General features: G+C 47.9%; 2 protein-coding genes across 2 annotated transcripts; both read left to right on the forward strand.

Moving 5' to 3' along the window:
* Positions 1-6: 6 nt before the first annotated feature.
* On the forward strand, positions 7-8,760 carry LOC128438400 (zinc finger MIZ domain-containing protein 2-like). Its single transcript, XM_053420965.1, is given in 22 exon segments — positions 7-412; positions 610-724; positions 812-1,020; positions 1,130-1,286; positions 1,386-1,436; positions 1,438-1,530; positions 1,532-1,630; positions 1,913-2,066; positions 2,955-3,064; positions 3,148-3,240; positions 3,486-3,675; positions 3,852-3,993; positions 4,080-4,158; positions 4,248-4,379; positions 4,561-4,666; positions 4,770-4,927; positions 5,134-5,201; positions 5,303-5,371; positions 5,532-5,815; positions 5,911-6,083; positions 6,811-7,005; positions 7,451-8,760. Coding segments are annotated over 22 exon segments (2,913 nt in total). The 5' UTR covers positions 7-284; the 3' UTR covers positions 7,559-8,760.
* Positions 8,761-9,843: 1,083 nt separating this feature from the next.
* Positions 9,844-12,259, forward strand: ppiaa (peptidylprolyl isomerase Aa (cyclophilin A)). The gene is made up of 4 exons (XM_053421782.1): positions 9,844-10,003; positions 11,435-11,554; positions 11,629-11,801; positions 11,885-12,259. Exons 1-4 carry the CDS (start codon positions 9,935-9,937, stop codon positions 12,015-12,017), a joined length of 495 nt encoding a protein of 164 aa, XP_053277757.1. The 5' UTR covers positions 9,844-9,934; the 3' UTR covers positions 12,018-12,259.
* The last annotated feature ends 10,241 nt before the right edge of the window (positions 12,260-22,500 follow it).

Consider the following 22,500-nt stretch of genomic DNA (forward strand, 5'->3'; position numbering starts at 1 on the left):
CTTCCTGATATTCAACACAACAACAACCTGGTTGTGTGTGAGAGGGACAGAGAGATTCACTATGTGTTCAGGTGTGTGTGGTCGCCCCTCCCTCTGGCCTTTGACCACACACACTTACTCTTTAAATATTTATTATTTCTAGTTTACAATCCTGATCATTTCTGATCAGTAGTCAGACGATTGTTGTAAACTCACTGAACTCTGAGCTAAGCACTTTCAGGCATTGGTGATATTTAAGTTTTTATGATTGGAATAAAGTTTGGGAGTAATGAGTTTCAGGGCTGATGGGAAATGTAGTGCATCATCTGATTGGAGCATGTCTGTCTGCAGGAGTCTGTGTCTCTGTCCGAGCCCCGTCCACCATGAACCCTATGAACCAGATGAAGGCTGGACTGAGCAATAACCCACACAGGTACAGACACACTCACACAAACACACACTCACTCTCTTAACAACCTGATCCATTTTCAATTAGTTCTTTATCGTTTAGTAATAGAACCACAAACAGATTTCCGAAATCGAGTCGTTATTTTACGAGAGTGAAATGTGTGTGAAAATCTCCCACTCTGATGTGTGTGTGTGTGTGTGTGTGTCTGTGTGTGTGTGCAGCGAGGGCTCGTACCCCTACGACCCCTCCAGCTGGCAGCAGCCCACCAACCAGCCCACTGGATCCCTGTCCGTGGTCACCACCGTCTGGGGAGTGACCAATCCTTCGGGTAACCAGGTATGACATCAGCACACAGATGAACGAGTGGCATTCTGCTCAGAGGTCCGTGTCTGGATGTAAAGTGTGTGATTCTGTGTCTGTCAGGGTCTGGGTGGAGGGGGGATGGGCCCCGGGGCCAACCAAGGCGGGGGGCCCATGATGCAGGGCCCTGGAGGTCAAGGCATGGCCGGTGGACCTGGTGGCTACATGGGCCAGCAGGGCTACGGCGAGCCCAACAAAGGCTACATGAACCAGGGCATGTACGGCCGGACGCAAGGGGGCTACAGCGGAGGACCGGGGGGGTACTCGGGGAGGTGAGTTGGCTTATTTATATATTTTGTTTTGTAGATATTACTCCTGTTTACTTCCTGCCACTTGTGTCATGTGACTGGTCCAATCACAGCTGTGAATGTGTGTCTGTAGTTACCCGTCGAACCCTGGTGGCTCCAGAGGCTCGGCTGACTTCACTCAGGCCACCGCCGCCGCCGTGGCTGCAGCCGCCGCCACCGCCACTGCCACCGCCACCGCCACCGTGGCCGCCATCCAGGAGAAGCAGAACCAAGAGATGAACTACGGACAGGTGAGGGTGACCCCCGTGAGGACAGCAGGGGTGAGAGCTCCCCCTGCTGGAGATGTCCTCACTGGCTCGCTCTAATACAAGTTCTGTGTGTGTTTTTAGATGGGAGGTCAAGCCTATAACAACCAGTTCATGGCCCACTCGGGCCCCCGTGGGGCCCCCCGGCATGGCTCCTGGAGGCATGGGCCCTGGTCAAGGCCCTAACAGGGGTCCCCCCTCTATGGGCCCCATGTATGGACCCGGAGGGGGGCCCCCAGAGGGTCCCCCAGCATCCAAATTATGGTCCTGGACCACAACAGGGCCACCTAAGGCCCCAGCAGGGCCTCAAACGGCCCTACAGCTCTGAGGTGAGTTCATATGTGTCAGTTAAATCCATTTTAAACTTGATTTAAAACATATTTAGTCGGATTGAATCAGGCTCCACATAGAATTGAATCTGAATAGATTCATCGGCATCTTTCTTCATTGCTCTGATGTAGTTTCTAATATAGTGCATGTAAATATAATAGTAATTATGTAATATTAATAAAAGTTTATAAACTGAACGTGGACAAAACAAACCCTTTGTCCTGAGGCTTCTTTGAACATAGTGAGGTCACATGTTTCACCTCCACCTCGTCCTCTCTCAGTCATTCCCAGGAATGACTCAGCAGTACGGCGTCCCCTCCAGTGTCAACGTGATGTCGGGTCCTGGTGGCGCCGGGGGGGCGATGGGGGGTTCAGGTGGAGGAGGTCACCCCGGGCCGGGTCAGTACCCAGGACCTAACATGCAGTACCACCAAGGTAAGATGTTACATATGCTTTCATCTTAATAAGAAATGACAGATCTAGAGTCTCCACCTGGTGGCAGATGTGGTCACTGTGTTGTGTGTAATTATCTTCTCACCATGGTGCTGGTGGGGGGGGGGGGGGGGGGGTGGAGACTTGTGTTTGAGTCCACAACACACTTCAGGAGGTTAAACGCTGTTAGAGCAGAATCCAACACAACTGAAGTCAATGGTGACAACACAACGTGCCTCCAGCTCAAAGTCTGTACATCCTCCTCTGTTGTCAATCAATCAATCAAATTTAATTTGTAAAGCCCATATTCACAAATCACAGTTTGTGTCATAGGGCTTAAACATGGTGAGACATCCTCTGTCCTTCACCCTCAACAAGAGTCAGGACAAACTACTAAAAACCCTTTAACAGGTACAAACACACAGAAACCTCAGAGACACATGTGAGGACCCGTCTCCCAGGACGGACACAAGTCAACAGATGTGTAGAAAACATCAGGATTAAAGTTTTCAGCAGCATTGATGAGGGGAAACATCTGGAAGGATAACTTCAACACTATATGTCAATCAGTCCTGATGCATCATGGTCTCTGGTCAGCAACCAGCAAGACCATGATCCACCATCCAGACCAGATCCACTATAGTCCACAGTCATTGTCCACTGCCACCAGTTAGGATCCATCATCATTGTGTGTATGTTGTGTTGTTTTGTCGCTGTGTGTTTTAAATGACAATGATGAAGTCATGAAATACACTACACTTTTATTTGTCAGATTTATTTTCTAGATCATCAGAAGTGTCTGACCAATCACACCTGTTCACATGTTTAACAGTCACATGTAGCTCACTCCTGTTCCCTGATTGGTCAAAGTCTCTTTCTGTTTCCCTGCAGGTCCAGGCCCCGCCCCTCAGAGAACTGGTCCCTCCCCCTCTTATCATAGCCATAAGATGTCCCTTCCGCAGTACCCCCCCTCTGGACCCCCAAACCCGCAGTACTACAAGGTGTGTGTGTGTGTGTGGTGTCTGGTGTCTGGTGTGGTGTGTGTGATGACTTGACTGAAGTTGTTGTTCCTGTGTTTGTGCAGCAGGAACAGTTTAATGGTCAGGGTGGAGGTTTAAACACTCTGACAGCAGGGGGCGCTGGTGGTGTCTACAGCTCCTTCAACCAACCGTCAGGGGTAAGAAGAGCTGAGTGTGTTTCAAAAATAATAATAATCCTCACTACTGTCACAGCTCAACTCTCACCTCTCTCTCCCTCTGTCTCTCTCTCTCCCTCTGTCTCTCTCTGTCTCTCTCTCTCTCTCTCTCTCCCCCCTCTCTCTGTCTCTCTCTCTCCCTCTCTCTCTCTCTCTCTCTCTCTCTCTCTCTCTCTCTCTCTCTCTTCTCTCTCTCTCTCTCTCTCCCCTCTCTCTCTCTCACTCAGCCTGGTCGAGGGTTGCCAGGTTACCCCTCCTCACCGGTACCCGGTAACCCGACCCCGCCCATCACTCCAAGCAGCTCCATGGCCCCGCCCTACATGTCGCCTGGCAGCAGTGACATCAAGCCAAGCCCCTCCTCCTTTCTGCCCGACATCAAACCCAACATGGCCGGCCTGGCCCCGCCCCCTTCTACAGGTGCACACACTCGTTTTCCATCACAGTCGTTTGAAACGACCTCAGTATCAGATTATTACCAAATAATGAATCAGATTATTATCAGTCAAATATTCTCCTTTTCTTTAATCATCTGAGTGTTGATGATGTCACAGCCAAGTGCTCAGGCGTCTGACCTGTTGACCTCCTGTCAGCAGGTAACCCCAGCGACGACCTGCGGCTGACCTTCCCGGTGCGTGACGGCGTCGTGCTGGAGCCGTTCAGGCTGGAGCACAACCTGGCCGTCAGCAACCACGTGTTCCAGCTGCGAGACTCCGTCTACAAGACGCTCATCATGAGGTGAGAGGAGCCGGAGCCCCCGCTGCACGCTTCACACACAACAACATGTGTTAATGTGTGTGTTTGTGTGTGTGTGTGTGTCTCAGACCGGACCTGGAACTCCAGTTTAAGTGTTACCACCATGAGGATCGACAGATGAACACTAACTGGCCGGCCTCCGTCCAGGTCCGACCTCTTTCTTACTTCCTCATTGAGCAGTTCCGTGGTTTTGGTTTGTTTCTATTTGTGTGTTTACCTTTGTGTGTCCTCCTCAGGTGAGCGTGAACGCGACTCCTCTCACCATCGAGCGAGGCGACAACAAAACTTCCCATAAGCCTTTGTACCTGAAGCAGGTGTGTCAGCCGGGCAGGAACACCATCCAGATCACAGTGACCGCCTGCTGCTGCGTAAGAACACACACACACACACACACACACACACACACACACACACAACCAACGACCACAACCAATGCTTCCTGTTCACACCGACACGTGCACGCCCGGGGAACGTGAGCGGGAGTTAACGCCCCTGTGGACAGAGGTGGTTTTATTTTGAAATCTGACCGGTCCCCCTTCCTCTCCACAGTCGCACCTGTTCGTGCTGCAGCTGGTTCACCGGCCGTCGGTCCGCTCGGTGCTGCAGGGCCTGATGAAGAAGAGGCTGCTTCCTGCCGAGCACTGCGTCACCAAGAGTGAGTCCCCCGCTCGGCGTCCCGCTCCGGTTCGATTCCTCAGCGACGACCTCTGAGTTACTAATATCCGATGTTCTGCCCCCCCCCACTCTGTGACCCTCAGTAAAAAGAAACTTCAGCAGCGGTTCGATTCCTGGGACACCCGGGTTAAATGGAGAGGATGGCGTGGAGCAGACGGCCATCAGAGTCTCATTAAAATGTCCCATCACTTTTCGCCGCATCCAGCTGCCGGCCAGAGGTCACGACTGCAGACACATACAGGTCAGAGCAAAGGTCACACGCTGTGAGGTCACAGGTCACACGCTGTGAGGTCACAGGTCACACGCTGTGAGGCCACAGGTCACACGCTGTGAGGTCACAGCCCTCAACAGGTCATCGGGTCGGAGAAACAGAAACTATAGAGACAACACTCAAACTCATTGTGTGTGTGTGTGTGTGTGCGTGTGCGTGTCTGTGTGTGTCTACAGTGTTTTGACCTGGAGTCGTATCTGCAGCTCAACTGTGAGCGAGGGACCTGGAGATGCCCCGTGTGCAAGTATGTACGACTCACACACTCACACAGTGTCAACGTGATCCATCCAGTGTCTCCTCTGTAACCTGTGTGTGTGTGTTGTGTGTGTGTGTGTGTGTCTGCAGTAAGACGGCTCTGTTAGAAGGTCTGGAGGTGGATCAGTACATGCTGGGAATACTCATCTACGTTCAAAAGTAAGAAACGTCTTCATTCTACAAAGTCAAAAACACTAACACACACCTGGTGGCTAGTTTGCCACGCAGGCGACCAAATGAAAACGGTGTGTGGGACTTCCTCGTTTCTCACTCTCCTCCTCTTCCTCCTCTTCCTCCTCTTCCTCCTCCTCTTCCTCAGCTCGGAGTACGAGGAGATCACCATCGACCCGCTGTGCAGCTGGAAGCCGGTCCCCGTGAAGCCGGACATCCACGTGAAGGAGGAGTCTGACGGCCCCGTGCTGAAGCGCTGCAGGACGCTCAGCCCGAGTCACATGGTCCTGCCCAGCGTGATGGAGATGATTGCGTCGCTTGGCCCCGCCCCCTCTTCCTCTGCCAATGCCGCCTCCGCTCCGATGCCCTATTCTTCAATGCCTGCAGGGGGCAGCAATAACAGCAGCCACACCCCTGATTACCCCGGACCAGGTATCGTCTCTTCATTAAATGAAACCGATCTTTCTTGAATCTAAAGGAAATTAAGAAGAGAATCACATCTGTTGATCCGTCTCTGTCTCCGTCAGCTCCGTCCTATCCCGGTCAGTCCGGGACTTTCTCTGACTTCAGTGGTCCTGGGACTCCGGGAGTGGGGGGGGACTTCTCCTCCCCCGGTCCTCCCCCTCTCTCCTACCAGTCGGAGCTCTCCAGTGCCCTCCTCACCCCCGACAAACCGCCGCCTCACCCACTGGCCGGACAGGTGAGGAAACACTCGTCCAGGGAAGAGTTCAGTTACTGCACCCTCTCCTTTTGTCCTTTCCTTCCCTTGTTCTACTGCTTCCTTCATCTGCCCCTTCCTTCTCTCCTTTCCTTCCCTTGTTCTACTGCCTCCTTCATCTGCCCTCTCCTTCTCTCCTTTTGTCCTTTCCTTCCCTTGTTCTACTGCTTCCTTCATCTGCCCCTTCCTTCTCTCCTTTCCTTCCCTTGTTCAACTGCTTCCTTCATCTGCCCCTTCCTTCTCTCCTTTCCTTCCCTTGTTCTACTGCTTCCTTCATCTGCCCCTTCCTTCTCTCCTTTCCTTCCCTTGTTCTACTGCTTCCTTCATCTGCCCCTTCCTTCTCTCCTTTCCTTCCCTTGTTCTACTGCTTCCTTCATCTGCCCCTTCCTTCTCTCCTTTCCTTCCCTTGTTCTACTGCTTCCTTCATCTGCCCCTTCCTTCTCTCCTTTCCTTCCCTTGTTCTACTGCTTCCTTCATCTGCCCCTTCCTTCTCTCCTTTCCTTCCCTTGTTCTACTGCCTCCTTCATCTGCCCCTTCCTTCTCTCCTTTTGTCCTTTCCTTCCCTTGTTCTACTGCTTCCTTCATCTGCCCCTTCCTTCTCTCCTTTCCTTCCTACCTCCTTGTTTTCTCTCCTCCTCTGTCCACTTTACCCCTTTTCTTTTTTCCCTCTGTTTTTCTTTTCTTCCTCTAAACGCTTCATTCTTTTTAGATGTCAGTCTCAGGTCGTCTGGACTCCACTTCCCATGGTGCACCTCTCTCCCAGCAGCAGTCGCAGGGTCTCCATGGCAACTCGCAAATGGGGGGCAACCAAATGATGCAGCGTAGCAACCAGAACCCCCGTCTCCAAGGCGACGGCTCCTTCGGGCTCGGGGCGTCAGCCGAGGTTCCAGAACCTTCTCTGGATGTGAGTAGAACCTGGTCCACCATGCAGTCATAATGTAAATATACTTGTATATTCAATATATGTATCATTTGACTTCAATTCAAGTCACTCTGAAACTTTGGATCAAACCAGAACCAATAACTTTGATCAGATTTTTATCTGAGCCTGGTTCAAGCAGCTGAAATGTGTGTGTTTGTATTTTGCGTTGCTCTCGACATGATGTTTCCGGGGGCAGACTTGTGTAAGAATATTTAATCTTTATAATAAAAGTTTGTAAGAAATTCACTAGAAGCTTACAAAGAAAAGAGATGTGGGCCGAGTATAGAGCCCTGTGGGACACCATCATGAACCAGTGCTCATGAACCAGTGCTCATGAACCAGTGCTCATGAACCAGTGCTCATGAACCAGTGCTCATGAACCAGTGCTCATGAACCAGTGCTCATGAACCAGTGCTTGTCCCTGCAGCTGCTCCCGGAGCTGACGAACCCGGACGAGCTGCTGTCGTACCTCGGACCTCCCGACCTCCCGAACAACAACAACGACGACCTTCTGTCCCTGTTTGAGAACAACTGAACACACACAGAGACTCTACACACAATCTACACACAATCTACACAGACTGTGACAAACTGTCTCCTCGCCGCCAACACCACTGTCGGTCCAACATGGCCGCCGCCTGCACAGGATGGAGGGGACGAGAAATACAAAGTGAAAAAACCTCCAACTTTTAAATATGAAAACTCTTTGATGTGTGACTATGAACTTGATGGTAACTTTATTTTATAGTTTTTTTTGTTTTTTTTTAATTCTCTGAAACTGTATCTTGATGCTTCATCCTTCATTCCCTGTGGGCGCTGCAGCCTCACTCATCACAGCCACTGCATCTCTTAACGTGAGCGTCCATGTTTCAGACTCGTGTCCACGTCTGTTTCTGTTGGTTGATTTGATCAAGTGGCGTTGTTGTTCGATGGCGTTCAGCGGAGATGAGGAGTTAATGTGATCGGAAGTTCTTTCAAACCGGAATATTTCTGGTCCAGTTTTAAATGTTATGGTATGAATAGTTTAAGATGAACTTTAAATGAGCAGCTTGGTCTGTTTTCACGGACGTGTTTGTTTTTCACACGAGTCACTGAAGAGGAAAAAAAAAAAAAATTTAAAATCCCTTGCTTGAGTTTTCTGAAGCCGACGGAGCGGGTCACTGCCGACCGGTTGGTGCAGAGGTTCTGAAGGTCTGGTCCGTGCTCCACAGACGAAGGCGGTTCTGGAGAACGCCACCTGCTGGTCACAGGTCTGAACATGTGGCTGAGTGTAAACGACGCAGGTTCATGCACATCTGGAGTTTTTCAGATACGAGACGTCTGAAGTATAAATGGGACCAAAGCTTCTTGTCTCGTTCCTCAGTCCCAGAACTTTCTTGAGCGCCTGTTGTCGAGCATCTTCCGTGCATTTTAAACTCGCTCCCTGAATGCAGCGCGAGGCGTTCAGGATCCAGGTTCGGCCAAACACAGTGATACAAGGAGGAGAAGAAAGAGAAAGCACTGAGTTGTTTGGTCATTTCGTCAAACTGTGATTCTAGATGAGTTCTTCATCCTCCTCATCATCATTACTCTGTATGTTGTAAAGTGACTAGAGTCCAGACAGTTGTGATGTCTCCATGTCCCAGTGGCTTCTGAGAAGAGCCGACTGTACATGATCACTCTGTATGATCCAGTAATGATGCTAATAACAATTATAATAATAACCTTTGTAATTTAATAAACACACACTGGAAAGACTGTCAGAGTTTCTTTGATGACATCTGTAAAAACAAAAGCTCAGATAAATGAGAATTCATGTGTAGAAAACCTGCTGCTGCAGACGCCTCCTCACACCGAGCGCCCGCCACAGGCCGTCAAAGGTCATTCAAGGTCACTGATAGCACACGCCCATCATCGCGTGGTCACATGGGAGCCTCTCACGTTCCAGAATAAACTGAAGATCTGCATTTACACGTTAAGTTTCCTATTTCAAGTTGTAGTTTCTTAATAAACTCCACGAAGGAGATCACAAGCTCCGCCCCCAGGGAGAATCTAATGTCAGTCTTACTTCCTGAACCATCATCACATGATTCTGGTTCAACTGATGTTCTTACATCTACCAACGTACACAAGTCCAGAGAGGGAGGGAGGGAGGGAGGGGGAGAGAGAGAGAAAAGACACTGACAGAGAGAGGGAGGGAAATTCTTTGTGGAAACTTTTTATTATAACTCCAGTCCGTGAGGTTTGTGTGATCACTGTATTTCACAGTATTTCTTTGTACTTACATAAATACCAGTACTCTGCAGCTGAATTGATTCAGTCAGCAGCAACGCAGGAGTGCTTTTATTTTGAAACTGGTACCGGAAGTGCTGCAGATCTATTTGATAATTCAAACAGGTGAAGGATTATTTGCCGTGTTCAGGGCCTGACCTCTGACCTCTGAGGCCAGTGTCAGGGCTGCTCACACGTCACTGTGCTGTGGCCACACGGCCAGTGACGTCATGTCTTCCTGCGGGGAACGGACCGCGCCCTGACCGCTTAACCGCGCGCGCACGCACACACACTTGTCATCCTGTGAGCGGGAACGCGCTCTGATCGCGTGGGATTGACGTTCACGCACCGGATTGGACGCCCGAGCTGTCAGTCATTTGTGGAGCGCGCTGCTCGGGCACAGCCAGTTCGTTTGTGTTCACGCGGACTCCGCAAGGGGGCGGTGCTCCAGCTCGTCCAGCCTCCGGGGAGCGGGGCGCCGGAATCGAACATACCGTGCGCAGGGACTGTCGTCGCTGCTGATTCGATCAAACCGACGCCATTTAAAAGCGTCCGTGGGACCGATTGGCTGGCTGAAGTGTAAGCCCGCCCACCGGTGTGTTATATAAAGGGGTCTCGGGCTCCGCCATCTTTTTCGGCTCCTCTCTCCTCCACCGCAGACATGGCCAACCCCAAAGTCTTCTTCGACGTCACCGCCAACGGGTCCCCGCTCGGCCGGATCGTGATGGAGGTAAACCGGGTTTCATTCAGCCGCGGGTTGTGGGAGCGGGGGGGGGGGGGGGGGCGTGAGTCGGTGGTCCCGCGGTCCCGCCTCGATCCCCGGGGACCGGGATGCGTGATGTTAGATCCCGGTGTTTGCACGCAGCGTCCCCGGAGGCTGCCGCTAGCCACGCGGTCACGATTATCTGGAAGGAGCCATGTGCACGTGATTGAGTAACGGACCCGGTCCCGTTACCTGCGGGGTGTTCCCGCTTTAACGGGACCCGGGTCTGATTCCGGGGGAGAAGCGGCTTCGTGTCCCCGAGACGCGGGACCGTTTCCACAGTAGCGGTGAATTTAGAGCGGACATTTTGATCCGAGGACCCGCTGTCACAAATCAAGCGCACCCGCTCCTGTCACGTTAAGGCCCAGAAAAGGACTCGTGCCGCGGTTAGCTCCTCTCTCCTCTCCGGGGCCCCGGTGCCCCGCTCCCCGGTGCTCCTCTCTCCTCTCGGGGCCCCGGTGCTCCTCTCTCCTTTCGGGGCCCCGCTCCCCGGTGCTCGGCCTCTCTGACGCTCTTTGTTGCAGCGCGTCGCAGCCCGGGTAACCCCCGGCCTTCAGTCGGGAAAGGGGGAGAGGGGGGGGGTCCTTCCGGTGTCGTACCGGGGGAGGGAAGAGTTGTGGAAAGTTCCACGGTGTGGGGGGGGGGGGGTCCTGCCCGGTACAATGCGGATGTTGGATGAAGGGCCCCCGGGAACCTGTCCTGTCCAGTGCGGAGCTGCGTGCTCCTCAGCGCGGCCCTTGTTCCTCGTCCGTCGCGCCCAGCAGCCATTTTGTGAGTGGAGCCTCATCATGGGCGTTCCCATGCCGATGTGAGCTCCGACCCGCCGGCCAGCGGCTCGAGGTCCGCGGGCCCGCGGGGGTCAGGTGCTGTCACTGGGAACCAGTCCCCGGGGCCACGGGCCCTGCTAACGAGAGCTGCTGGTTAAAATGTCCGGTTAGTTGTTGGCTGCATGTTTCCATGTGTTAGTTTGATGTGAGTCTGACTCGGGGCTCGTGCGTGCACGTGCACGTGCATGCACGCTGAAGTAGCACATGCTCGCTCGGACTCAGATCCCTTCACTACATTGTGACTGAGCAGACACACACACACACACACACACACACAGCTGAGTTCTGCAGCCCCCCCCTCTCTGAACATGCAGTGCTGCAGTGCAGCTGTTTCACTGACAACACAATGACCACACACTCACAGACACACACTCGTGTGTAACGAGCTGGAACTTCTGCCTGCAGGCGTCACTTTCAGTTTATTGACTCATGCGGAGCGGAGCCAGGTTCTCCTCCGCTGCGGTTACACAGCTGGTACCACACCTCCGGGCTCCCGAGGTTCTGGTTCAGGTCCAACATGGCGTCCAGCAGCAGCTTCACCAGTGTCATGAACTCCACTCTGTCTCCACAGCTCCGGAAAGACGTGGTGCCCAAGACGGCTGAGAACTTCCGCGCCCTGTGCACCAACGAGAAGGGCTTCGGCTACAAGGGCTGCGTGTTCCACCGCGTCATCACCGAATTCATGTGCCAGGTGAGACCCCCCCCCCCCCTGTTACTGGAGCTCAGCTGAACCTGTGAGATGTTAATGTGGGTTGATGGTCGCAGGGCGGTGACTTCACCAACCACAACGGAACCGGTGGAAAGTCCATCTATGGCAACAAGTTCGCTGATGAGAACTTCACCCTGAAGCACACCGGGCCCGGGATCCTGTCCATGGCCAACGCCGGCGCCAACACCAACGGGTCCCAGTTCTTCATCTGCACAGTGAAGACCGCATGGTGAGTACCCGCCCGGCTCGCACCCGCCCGGCTCGCAGTCCCCTGAGCTGCTGGATGTTGGTCTAACCGCTCTGTGCCCGCAGGCTGGACGGGAAGCACGTGGTGTTCGGCAGCGTGGTGGAGGGGCTGGACGTGGTGAGGAAGATGGAGACGTACGGCTCCCAGAGCGGCAAGACCAGCCAGAAGCTGATCATCGCTGACTGTGGAGAGCTCTGAGCACGTGACCCCCTGCTCCTCCTTTAGCCACACCCCTTTAGCACCTCCCCTTCCATTCAACATTCCTGTTGATGGAGACCCCCCCCCCCCCCCATGTTCTGTTGGTATTGAAATCAAGTTGCTGCATTTCTGACTTTGCTTTATGAAAGTTTCTTTTGCATTGACTATTTTTTCCTCAAAGTCCCAACGGTTTGTTTTCTTTTTATTAAGTCAAAAAAATAAAAGATGCCTTGACAATGAAACTATTGTTTTTATAAATTCATATAAAAAGCCAGGAGTCAGGTTAGAGTGATCTGGTCCTGGATCAGTTGATGCAGGTGACACCGAACAGGAAGCAACTCAAGATGAAATGCAGGTAAACTGGTAAAAGACACTTTCCAAACTGTCAGTGAAATCTGAGAAACGGTTTCAGCCCACATTGTTTATTAAAAAGCACTTATCAATCCACTTTAATTTGTAAAGCCCTATGACACAAATCACAGTTTGTCTCATAGTCTTTAACATGGTGAGACATCCTCTGTCCTTCACCCTCAACAAGAGTCAGGACAAACTACTAAAAACCTTTTAACAGGTACAAATACACAGAAACCTCCGAGACACATGTGAGGACCCGTCTCCCAGGACGGACACAAGTCAACAGATGTGTAGAAAACATCAGGATTAAAGTTTTCAGCAGCATTGATGAGGGGAAACATCTTGAAGGATAACTTCAATACTATATGTTAATCAGTTCTGCTGCATCATAGTCTGTGGTCAGAAACCAGCAGGACCATGATCCACCATCCAGACCAGCTCCACTATAGTCCACAGTCCTTGTCCACTGCCGCCAGTTAGGATCCATCATCAGCTGCCACCTCGTGGTCCACCACCATTAAATGATGCCAACGATTAAGGATCCGCCATTACCACTATGATCAGCCAGCAGATACAGAATCCACCAAACTGGATCAAACTGGATCCACCACCGTGACCTTTGACACGTGATCCACAGATCGTGATCCTTGGTGCGGCCTCAGCTGTGGATCTGGATCTGTGGGCGATAAGGCAAAGGGACTCGGGGAAGAGGTCAAGGGTCAGAAACATGTACTGATGAGGTATGAATCTCTTTGATGTGATAGGGATGAAGGAGAAGCTGGAAAGAGAAGCTCCGTGTGTCATAACGTCCTTTGCGTCTTAGCGTCATCAGGTGTGTTTGTCTTGTAATCAATGACACTGATACAGGCTGAACCTGAGGCTACACTGAGGCTCAAGGTAAATCTGACTGGCTACTGGTTTGTATGGTAGAACGATGAAAACCATGTGACCCACTCAGTAGATCAGACATCAATACCTCTATGCCTTTTTAGACTAAACGATTCCTATTTTAAAACATAGGAAATGTAACGTCATGCCGCACTAATTAGCTCTAACTATAAGCTTTATCAAAAAGGAAGGTTTTGAGCCGACTCTTAAACAAACAGATGGTGTCTGCCTCCAGAACTGAAAGTGAGAGATGATTCCACAGCCGAGGGGCTTGATGGCTGAAAGCTCTGGCTCCTCCTCTACTTTTAGAGACTTTAGGGACGACAGCCTGAGTTCTGGGAGCGGAGTGCTCTAGATCAGGAGTTTTCAACTGGTTTTGTCCGGGGGACCACCATTCTGCCTAGAAAGTTATCCGCGGCCCACTGATGTGCCTATGCACGCTTGCTTACGTGTGTGTGTTTGTGCGTGCATGTGGATAGAAGGACGTTTTTACATTTGGTTTTCCATGTTGGTTTTATTTGAAAACCTCAAACAAATCTAGAGATATCAGTGTAAAAAACAACAAAAACGGTTGATTTTCAGAGCTTAAGAATTGAAAACAAAATTAAAATGCAGTTTGTAGTTGTACTGCATCTCAGAACCATATGTACATCAATATATAACGTTCATGACTTAAAGGTACAGACATGTAGCTGACATGTTGAGAGAACGTTAAAGTAACATGATCATAACATTCATGGTTTGTGCAAACTGTAGGGGCGTGATTAGGCCCGATTTAAGCCTGTCTATTCATTCAGTTGGGAGAAGTGCTACTGGATAGATAGAAATTGTTTCTCAACTAGCGAACGTGTTAAAGTGACTGTTAATTGCAATTAATTGTATGGCTATTATGCCAACACATTTTTCTTATTACAAAGTATTTGTTTTTCACTCACTTTTTTTTAGGTTTTATTTAATATTTTCATTATTAATTCTGCTCTTTTGGGACTTCTTTTTGGGAAAATAAAAATTCCCATCAAACAAACTACATCTCAAAGACCTCCTGAGAGTTTTTCTACCTGCTCAACCTTCTACATCTACCTGTAACACATGCACAGGGGAAACTACTGGCAGTTTCTAGCCCCAAGCCGGTTTCAAGGTTCCCTCATCATCTTTATATTATTTTTGACATATTTTTCTTATTATAGATATTTTTCACGATATCTATAATAAGAGTAATCTGAAAATTTGTTGAAATATCAAAGTCAATTTCCCGGACCCCCTGCAATGCCGTCGCGGACCCCCGGTTGAAAACCCCTGCTCTGGTGGGTTGATAAGGTACTAACAGCTCTTTAAGGTAAAAAGGCTCTATGTTATTCAGGGGCTTGAAGGTGAGGAGAATTTTAAATTCTATTCTAGATTTAACTGGAAACCAGTGTAGCGATGGTAACACAGGAGACGTGTGGTCTCTGGTCCTGGTTGTCTTCAGGACACGTGCGGTAGAGTCTTTAACGACTTCCTGCTGGAGCCTGATCATAATGAATTACAAAAGTCCAGTCTCGATGTAACAAAGGCGTGGACTCGTTCTAATGCATCTTTTTGTGATAGGACATAGATATTATGAGATATTACGCAAGTGGAAAAAGGCTTTCCTAGAAATTAGTTTTGAGTGAGAATTAAAGGACACCTAAAACACCTTTTATACATAAAACTTAACGTCATGTTAATCACGTGGTTCATATACATTCATCCATCTGTTGAGTTCACGACTCAAAGAACTAATGTTCCCGAGCTGTTTGTTTAGGATTGAGTCTTCGTGGTCCTTCAGGCATCATGGTCTATTCTAAGGTGACTTACCTATATTTTTGAAAAATAGCAACCAGCTGTAAAATATAATTTAAATTCAGGTGGAGCTCGAACTATCTGACCTCCACCTTGAGCTGGGTCGTCTCTCGGGTGGAGGCTTAGTTCTCAGTCTTAATCCTCTGGAGGTGTCAGAACGGGTGGAGGGAGACGCGGAGGTTTACACCTTCAACTCACTTGATGTCATATTCAAGCTGATGGAAACTTCTCATTCTGAAATCAGACTGGGGAAAGAAATACAGCAGCTGGAGTCTCAGCTAAAGGAGGAGGAGCCACAGGTGGAGGTTGACACTGGTGCTGTGGCTCAGTCACATGATGGGGACATGTTGTCTCCACTCGTTCTCAGGACCAACCACTGGTTCCGTTGATGGTTCTACATGAGGGAACGTTAGCTGCACAGATGGTCCTCTCAGGGTCAGGGGTCAGCGTTTAGAGCAGGAGGAGCCTGAACACCAAAAGCTTTATACTAAACTAATACTTTGTTAATTATATCATTACTTATATAATCTGTGGGACTCTTCAATCAATCAATCAATCAAATTTTATTTGTATAGCCCATATTCACAAATTACAATTCATCTCATAGGGCTTTAACAGGGTGTGGCATCCTCTGTCCTTAACCCTCAGCAAGAGTAAGGAAAAACTACTAAAAACCCTTTTAACAGGGTAAAAATATGTAGAAACCTCAGAGAGAGCCACATGTGAGGGATCCCTCTCCCAGGACGGACAGAAGTGCAATAGATGCCACGTGTAGGAGAACATCATCAATAATCAAAGTCTCTAGCAGCATTTGATGAGGGTAGACATCCCGAAGGACAACCCCAACATGACATGCCAAGCAGTCCCGCTGCAAGCACAGTCCATGCTCAGCAACCATCTAGACCACGATCCACCATCCAGACCAGACGCCACTCCAGTCCTCAGTCACCGTCCACCGCCGCCCACCAGGACCCATCACAAGCCACCACCGCGGTCCTGGTCCACCGCCCGTGCCCAATGCCAACGCGACACAGGGTCCGCCACCAGCACCACGATCAGCCCACATGACTCAGAATCCGCCACAATGGATCCACCGCCGCGACCCCCGGTGTACGATCCACAAACCGCAATCCATGGTGCGGCCACAGAGGCCCTGGATCTGCGGGTGATAAAGCAAAGGGATTCCGGGGAAGGGGGATAGGGATGGAGAAGAGGAAGGAGAAGCTGGAAAGAGAAGCTCCGTGTGTCATGTGTCATAAAATAGAACAAGTAACGTTCTGGCGCACTAATTAGCTCTAACTATAAGCTTTATCAAAAAGGAAGGTTTTGAGTCTACTCTTAAATGAAAAGATGGTATCTGCCTCCCGAACTGAAAGTGGTAGATTATTCCACAGCCGAGGGGCTTGATGGCTAAAAGCTCTGGCTCCTACTCTTTTTTTAGAGAATTTAGGGACGACAAGTAGGCTTGAATTCTGGGAGCGGAGTGCTCTAGCGGGTTTATAAGGTACTAACAGCTCTTTAAGGTAAAAAGGCGCCATATTATTAAGGGCCTTGAAGGTGAGGAGGAGAATTTTAAATTCTATTCTAGATTTAACTGGAAGCCAGTGTAGCGACGCTAATACTGGAGAAATGTGCTCTCTTCTCTTTGTTCTCATCAGGACACGTGCTGCGGCATTTTGGACAAGCTGTAGAGTCTTTAACGACTTACTGCTGGAGCCTGATAATAATGAACTACAATAGTCCAGTCTCGATGTAACAAAGGCGTGGACTAGTTTTTCTGCATCTTTTTGGGAAAGGACATGTCTAATTTTGGAAATATTACGTAAGTGGAAAAAAGCGGTCCTAGAAATTTGTTTTAAGTGAGAATTAAAGGATAAATCAGGATCAAAGATCACTCCCAAGTTCCTGACGGTTTCATTGGAAGCAAGGGCAATGTCGTCTAGCGCAGCTATATCATTAGATAATGCATCTCTAAGGTGTTTGGGGCCAAGTATTATAACCTCTGTTTTGTCTGAGTTTAATAAGAGAAAATTCTCTTCTTTGATGAGAGGTGGGTCTGTCAGAATGTGAGGAGACTGTCTCCAGCAGATGGCGCTCTCCATCATCCATGTTGGTGTTCAGCTCCTGAGAGGATCTGATATACAAGATATCAGAAGATATCAACCTTGATTCATAAAGGTTCCTTCATGTGACTCATCACAAACCGATATGAAGAGGATCAGTGACTGTATATAAAGATGATCAGTGACTGTATATAAAGATGATCAGTGACTGTATATATAGAGGATCAGTGACTGTATATAAAGATGATCAGTGACTGTATATAAAGATGATTAGTGACTGTATATGAAGATGATCAGTGACTGTATATATAGAGGATCAGTGACTGTATATAAAGATGGTCAGTGACTGTATATGAAGATGATCAGTGACTGTATATATAGAGGATCAGTGACTGTATATAAAGATGATCAGTGACTGTATATAAAGATGATTAGTGACTGTATATGAAGATGATCAGTGACTGTATATAAAGATGATTAGTGACTGTATATAAAGATGATCAGTGACTGTATATATAGAGGATCAGTGACTGTATATAAAGATGATTAGTGACTGTATATAAAGATGATCAGTGACTGTATATATAGAGGATCAGTGACTGTATATAAAGATGATCAGTGACTGTATATAAAGATGATTAGTGACTGTATATGAAGATGATCAGTGACTGTATATAAAGATGATCAGTGACTGTATATATAGAGGATCAGTGACTGTATATAAAGATGATTAGTGACTGTATATAAAGATGATCAGTGACTGTATATATAGAGGATCAGTGACTGTATATAAAGATGATCAGTGACTGTATATAAAGATGATTAGTGACTGTATATGAAGATGATCAGTGACTGTATATATAGAGGATCAGTGACTGTATATAAAGATGATCAGTGACTGTATATGAAGATGATCAGTGACTGTATATATAGAGGATCAGTGACTGTATATAAAGATGATCAGTGACTGTATATAAAGATGATTAGTGACTGTATATGAAGATGATCAGTGACTGTATATATAGAGGATCAGTGACTGTATATAAAGATGATCAGTGACTGTATATAAAGATGATTAGTGACTGTATATAAAGATGATTAGTGACTGTATATATAGAGGATCAGTGACTGTATATAAAGATGATTAGTGACTGTATATGAAGATGATCAGTGACTGTATATAAAGATGATCAGTGACTGTATATAAAGATGATCAGTGACTGTATATAAAGATGATCAGTGACTGTATATAAAGAGGATCAGTGACTGTATATAAAGATGATCAGTGACTGTATATAAAGATGATCAGTGACTGTATATAAAGATGATCAGTGACTGTATATAAAGATGATCAGTGACTGTATATGAAGATGATCAGTGACTGTATATATAGAGGATCAGTGACTGTATATAAAGATGATTAGTGACTGTATATAAAGATGATCAGTGACTGTATATATAGAGGATCAGTGACTGTATATAAAGATGATCAGTGACTGTATATAAAGATGATTAGTGACTGTATATGAAGATGATCAGTGACTGTATATATAGAGGATCAGTGACTGTATATAAAGATGATCAGTGACTGTATATGAAGAGGATCAGTGACTGTATATAAAGATGATCAGTGACTGTATATAAAGATGATTAGTGACTGTATATGAAGATGATCAGTGACTGTATATAAAGATGATCAGTGACTGTATATAAAGATGATCAGTGACTGTATATAAAGATGATCAGTGACTGTATATAAAGAGGATCAGTGACTGTATATAAAGATGATCAGTGACTGTATATAAAGATGATCAGTGACTGTATATAAAGATGATCAGTGACTGTATATAAAGATGATCAGTGACTGTATATGAAGATGATCAGTGACTGTATATATAGAGGATCAGTGACTGTATATAAAGATGATCAGTGACTGTATATGAAGAGGATCAGTGACTGTATATAAAGATGATCAGTGACTGTATATAAAGATGATTAGTGACTGTATATGAAGATGATCAGTGACTGTATATAAAGATGATCAGTGACTGTATATAAAGATGATCAGTGACTGTATATAAAGATGATCAGTGACTGTATATAAAGAGGATCAGTGACTGTATATATAGATGATCAGTGACTGTATAGAAGGGGCTCAGGAGACAGGTGTCCAGCTCCAGAGAGGACGGACAGAGGACATGGACACAGTGCAGCTGTGTGTCCACTTGAAACCACTGATACATCATCTGAGGGACCAACACCTCACACTTAGTCCCAGAAAGCTGTAAAGTGAGGACCTTTAAGGAGCATCTTTATTTACAGGGTGAAGCTCTGTCATGATCAGTGATCTTTGATTTCTCTTAACATATGTTTAATATATATAACAGTTGTATATTTGTTATATTTACTAACATCAGTTGTGTTTATGATGTGTTGTGTTGTTCAGTCAGAGGTCAGAGGTCAGAACCTGATGTCGACACGTTGAATAAGACACAAACAAGTTGGAAATTATCAACATGAACTTTATTGAGTTTATTGTTAATAAATAATGACCAAAGCTCAACCACAATGACCAGGAAGTGATGGTAGATAAATAACTGACTTTAATTTGGTTCAATCCGAGGCGCCCCCTGGTGGCTGGTTCTCTGTGCCACATGATCAGTTTCTCTGTAATCTATAATCCACCATTAGATCTTAAAGGGACAGTTCACATCGAGTCGTCAAGTGTCCACCAGACGTTACTGCTGCAGGGTCTGTTGTTTTGGATCCTGCTCAGACGAAGGGCCCCAGTAAAGGGCCTCACAGAGGGGCCCCTCTGAAGGGCCTCTCTAAAGGGCCTCACAGAGGGGCCCCTCTGAAGGGCCTCTCTAAAGGGCCTCACTGAGGGGCCCCTCTGAAGGGCCTCTCTAAAGGGCCTCTCTAAAGGGCCTCTCTAAAGGGCCTCACTGAAGGGCCGCTCTAAAGGGCCTCTCTAAAGGGCCTCACTGAGGGGCCCCATTAAAGGGCCTCACTAAAGGGGCCCCTCTAAAGGGCCTCGCTTATGGGCCTAACTGAGGGGCCCCACTAAAGGGCCTCACTGAAGGGCCGCTCTAAAGGGCCTCTCTAAAGGGCCTCTCTAAAGGGCCTCACTGAGGGGCCCCACTAAAGGGCCTCACTAAAGGGGCCCCTCTAAAGGGCCTCACTGAGGGGCCCCATTAAAGGGCCTCACTAAAGGGGCCCCTCTAAAGGGCCTCGCTTATGGGCCTAACTGAGGGGCCCCACTGAAGGGCCTCTCTAAAGGGCCTCTTTAAAGGGCCTCACTAAAGGGGCCCCTCTAAAGGACCCCACTGAGGGGCCCCACTCAAACAGCTTCTGTGTATTAAACTGTTGATGATGGAACGATCAGCAGCTCGTCTCCGTCGTCCTCCTCTTTTTCCCAGAATGCCTTGTCTTCCTCTGGCCCTGCTGTGGGCGGGGCAGACACACCCCCTGGCCCTTGTTTTTGCCTGACTCCGCCCGGTCGATGGCGGTGCAGGACAGCCCCGTGTGGCAGTGGCAGCGCCCCAGGTTCCTCCTGAGCTTGGTGGGGCCCCGCAGCAGCAGACAGGCCTCGCCCTCCCCCGGGATCTTCTGACAGCGTTTCCCCGTCAGGTAGCGGACGCAGCACAGGCCCCGCCCACAGTCTCCGGACCGCACGCAGCTCGCCATCTCTGAACCTGAAACAGGTGGACACGTCCTGAGGCTGGAGCAGCAGCAGTGCACTCTGGGACATGGAGTTCATTTCACTTCACTCACCTTTAGTCCTGTTGAAGCTGTGGGTGTCCCCCTGTCTGTCTGTCTCTCTGTCCACCTGTCTGTCCACCTGTCTGTCCCCCTGTCTGTCCACCTGTCTGTCCACCTGTCTGTCCCCCTGTCTGTCTGTCTCTCTGTCCACCTGTCTGTCCACCTGTCTGTCCACCTGTCTGTCCTGAGAGGACGGCCTCCTCTGAGCTCTGTTGCTGCAGCCCCCCCTCTGATAGAGAGAGAGAGAGATGTGTGTTTAAAGTTAAAACACAGAGCTCATGTTGTGTTGTGTTCATGTTGTGTTGAGGTGTCGTCACTGACCACAGGTGTGTTGCACTCGGCTGTGGAACACGAAGTCGTTCGATGATTCGTCCGCCGGGCCACCTGCTCCACCTGGTCGCCATGGGAACGATCCTGATGGGCAGGGGAGAGTGATGTCACTATGACGTCATCCTCTATGTTGATACTGTAAAGTAGTACTACTACTACTACTACTACTACCACTACCACTACTACCACTACTCATACTACTACTACTACTACCACTACTAATACTACTACTACTACTACTACCACTAATACTACTACTAATACTACTACTACTAATACTACTACCACTACCACTACCACTACTACCACTACTCATACTACTACTACTACTACCACTACTACTACTACTACTACAACTACTACCACTACTCATACTACTACTACTACTACCACTACTAATACTACTACTACTACTACTACCACTAATACTACTACTAATACTACTACTACTAATACTACTACTACTACCACTACCACTACTACCACTACTCATACTACTACTACTACTACCACTACTACTACTACTACTACAACTACTTCTACTACCACTACTACTACTACTAATACTACTACTTCTACTACTACCACTACCACTACTACCACTACTCATACTACTACTACTACTACCACTACTACTAATACCACTACTACTACTACTACTACTACTACTACTACTACCACTACTACTACTAATACTACTACTACTAATACTATTACTACCACTACTACTACTAATAATAATACTTTTACCACTAATACTACTACTACTAATACTACTACCACTACTACCACTACTCATACTACTACTTCTAGTACTACTACTACTACTACCACTACTACTACTACTACTACCACTGCTAATACTACTACTACTACCACTACTACTACTAATACTACTACTTCTACTACTACTACTACTACCACTACCACTACCAATACTACTACTACTACTACTACTACCACTACTAATACTACTACTACTACTACCACTACTAATACTAATACTACTACTACTACTACTACTAATACCACTACTAATACTACTACCACTACTACTACTACTACCACTACTACTACTACTACTACTACTTCTACTACTACCACTACTAATACTACTACTACTACTACTACTACTACTACTAATACCACTACTTATACTACTACCACTACTACTAATACTACTACCACTACAAATACTACCAATGCTACTACTACTAAAAGTGCTGCTCCTATGTTAACTCTATTAACCGTTGTGTACTTCATGT

This window comes from Pleuronectes platessa, chromosome 4 (genome assembly GCF_947347685.1).
Source record: "Pleuronectes platessa chromosome 4, fPlePla1.1, whole genome shotgun sequence".
Taxonomy (NCBI): domain Eukaryota; kingdom Metazoa; phylum Chordata; class Actinopteri; order Pleuronectiformes; family Pleuronectidae; genus Pleuronectes; species Pleuronectes platessa.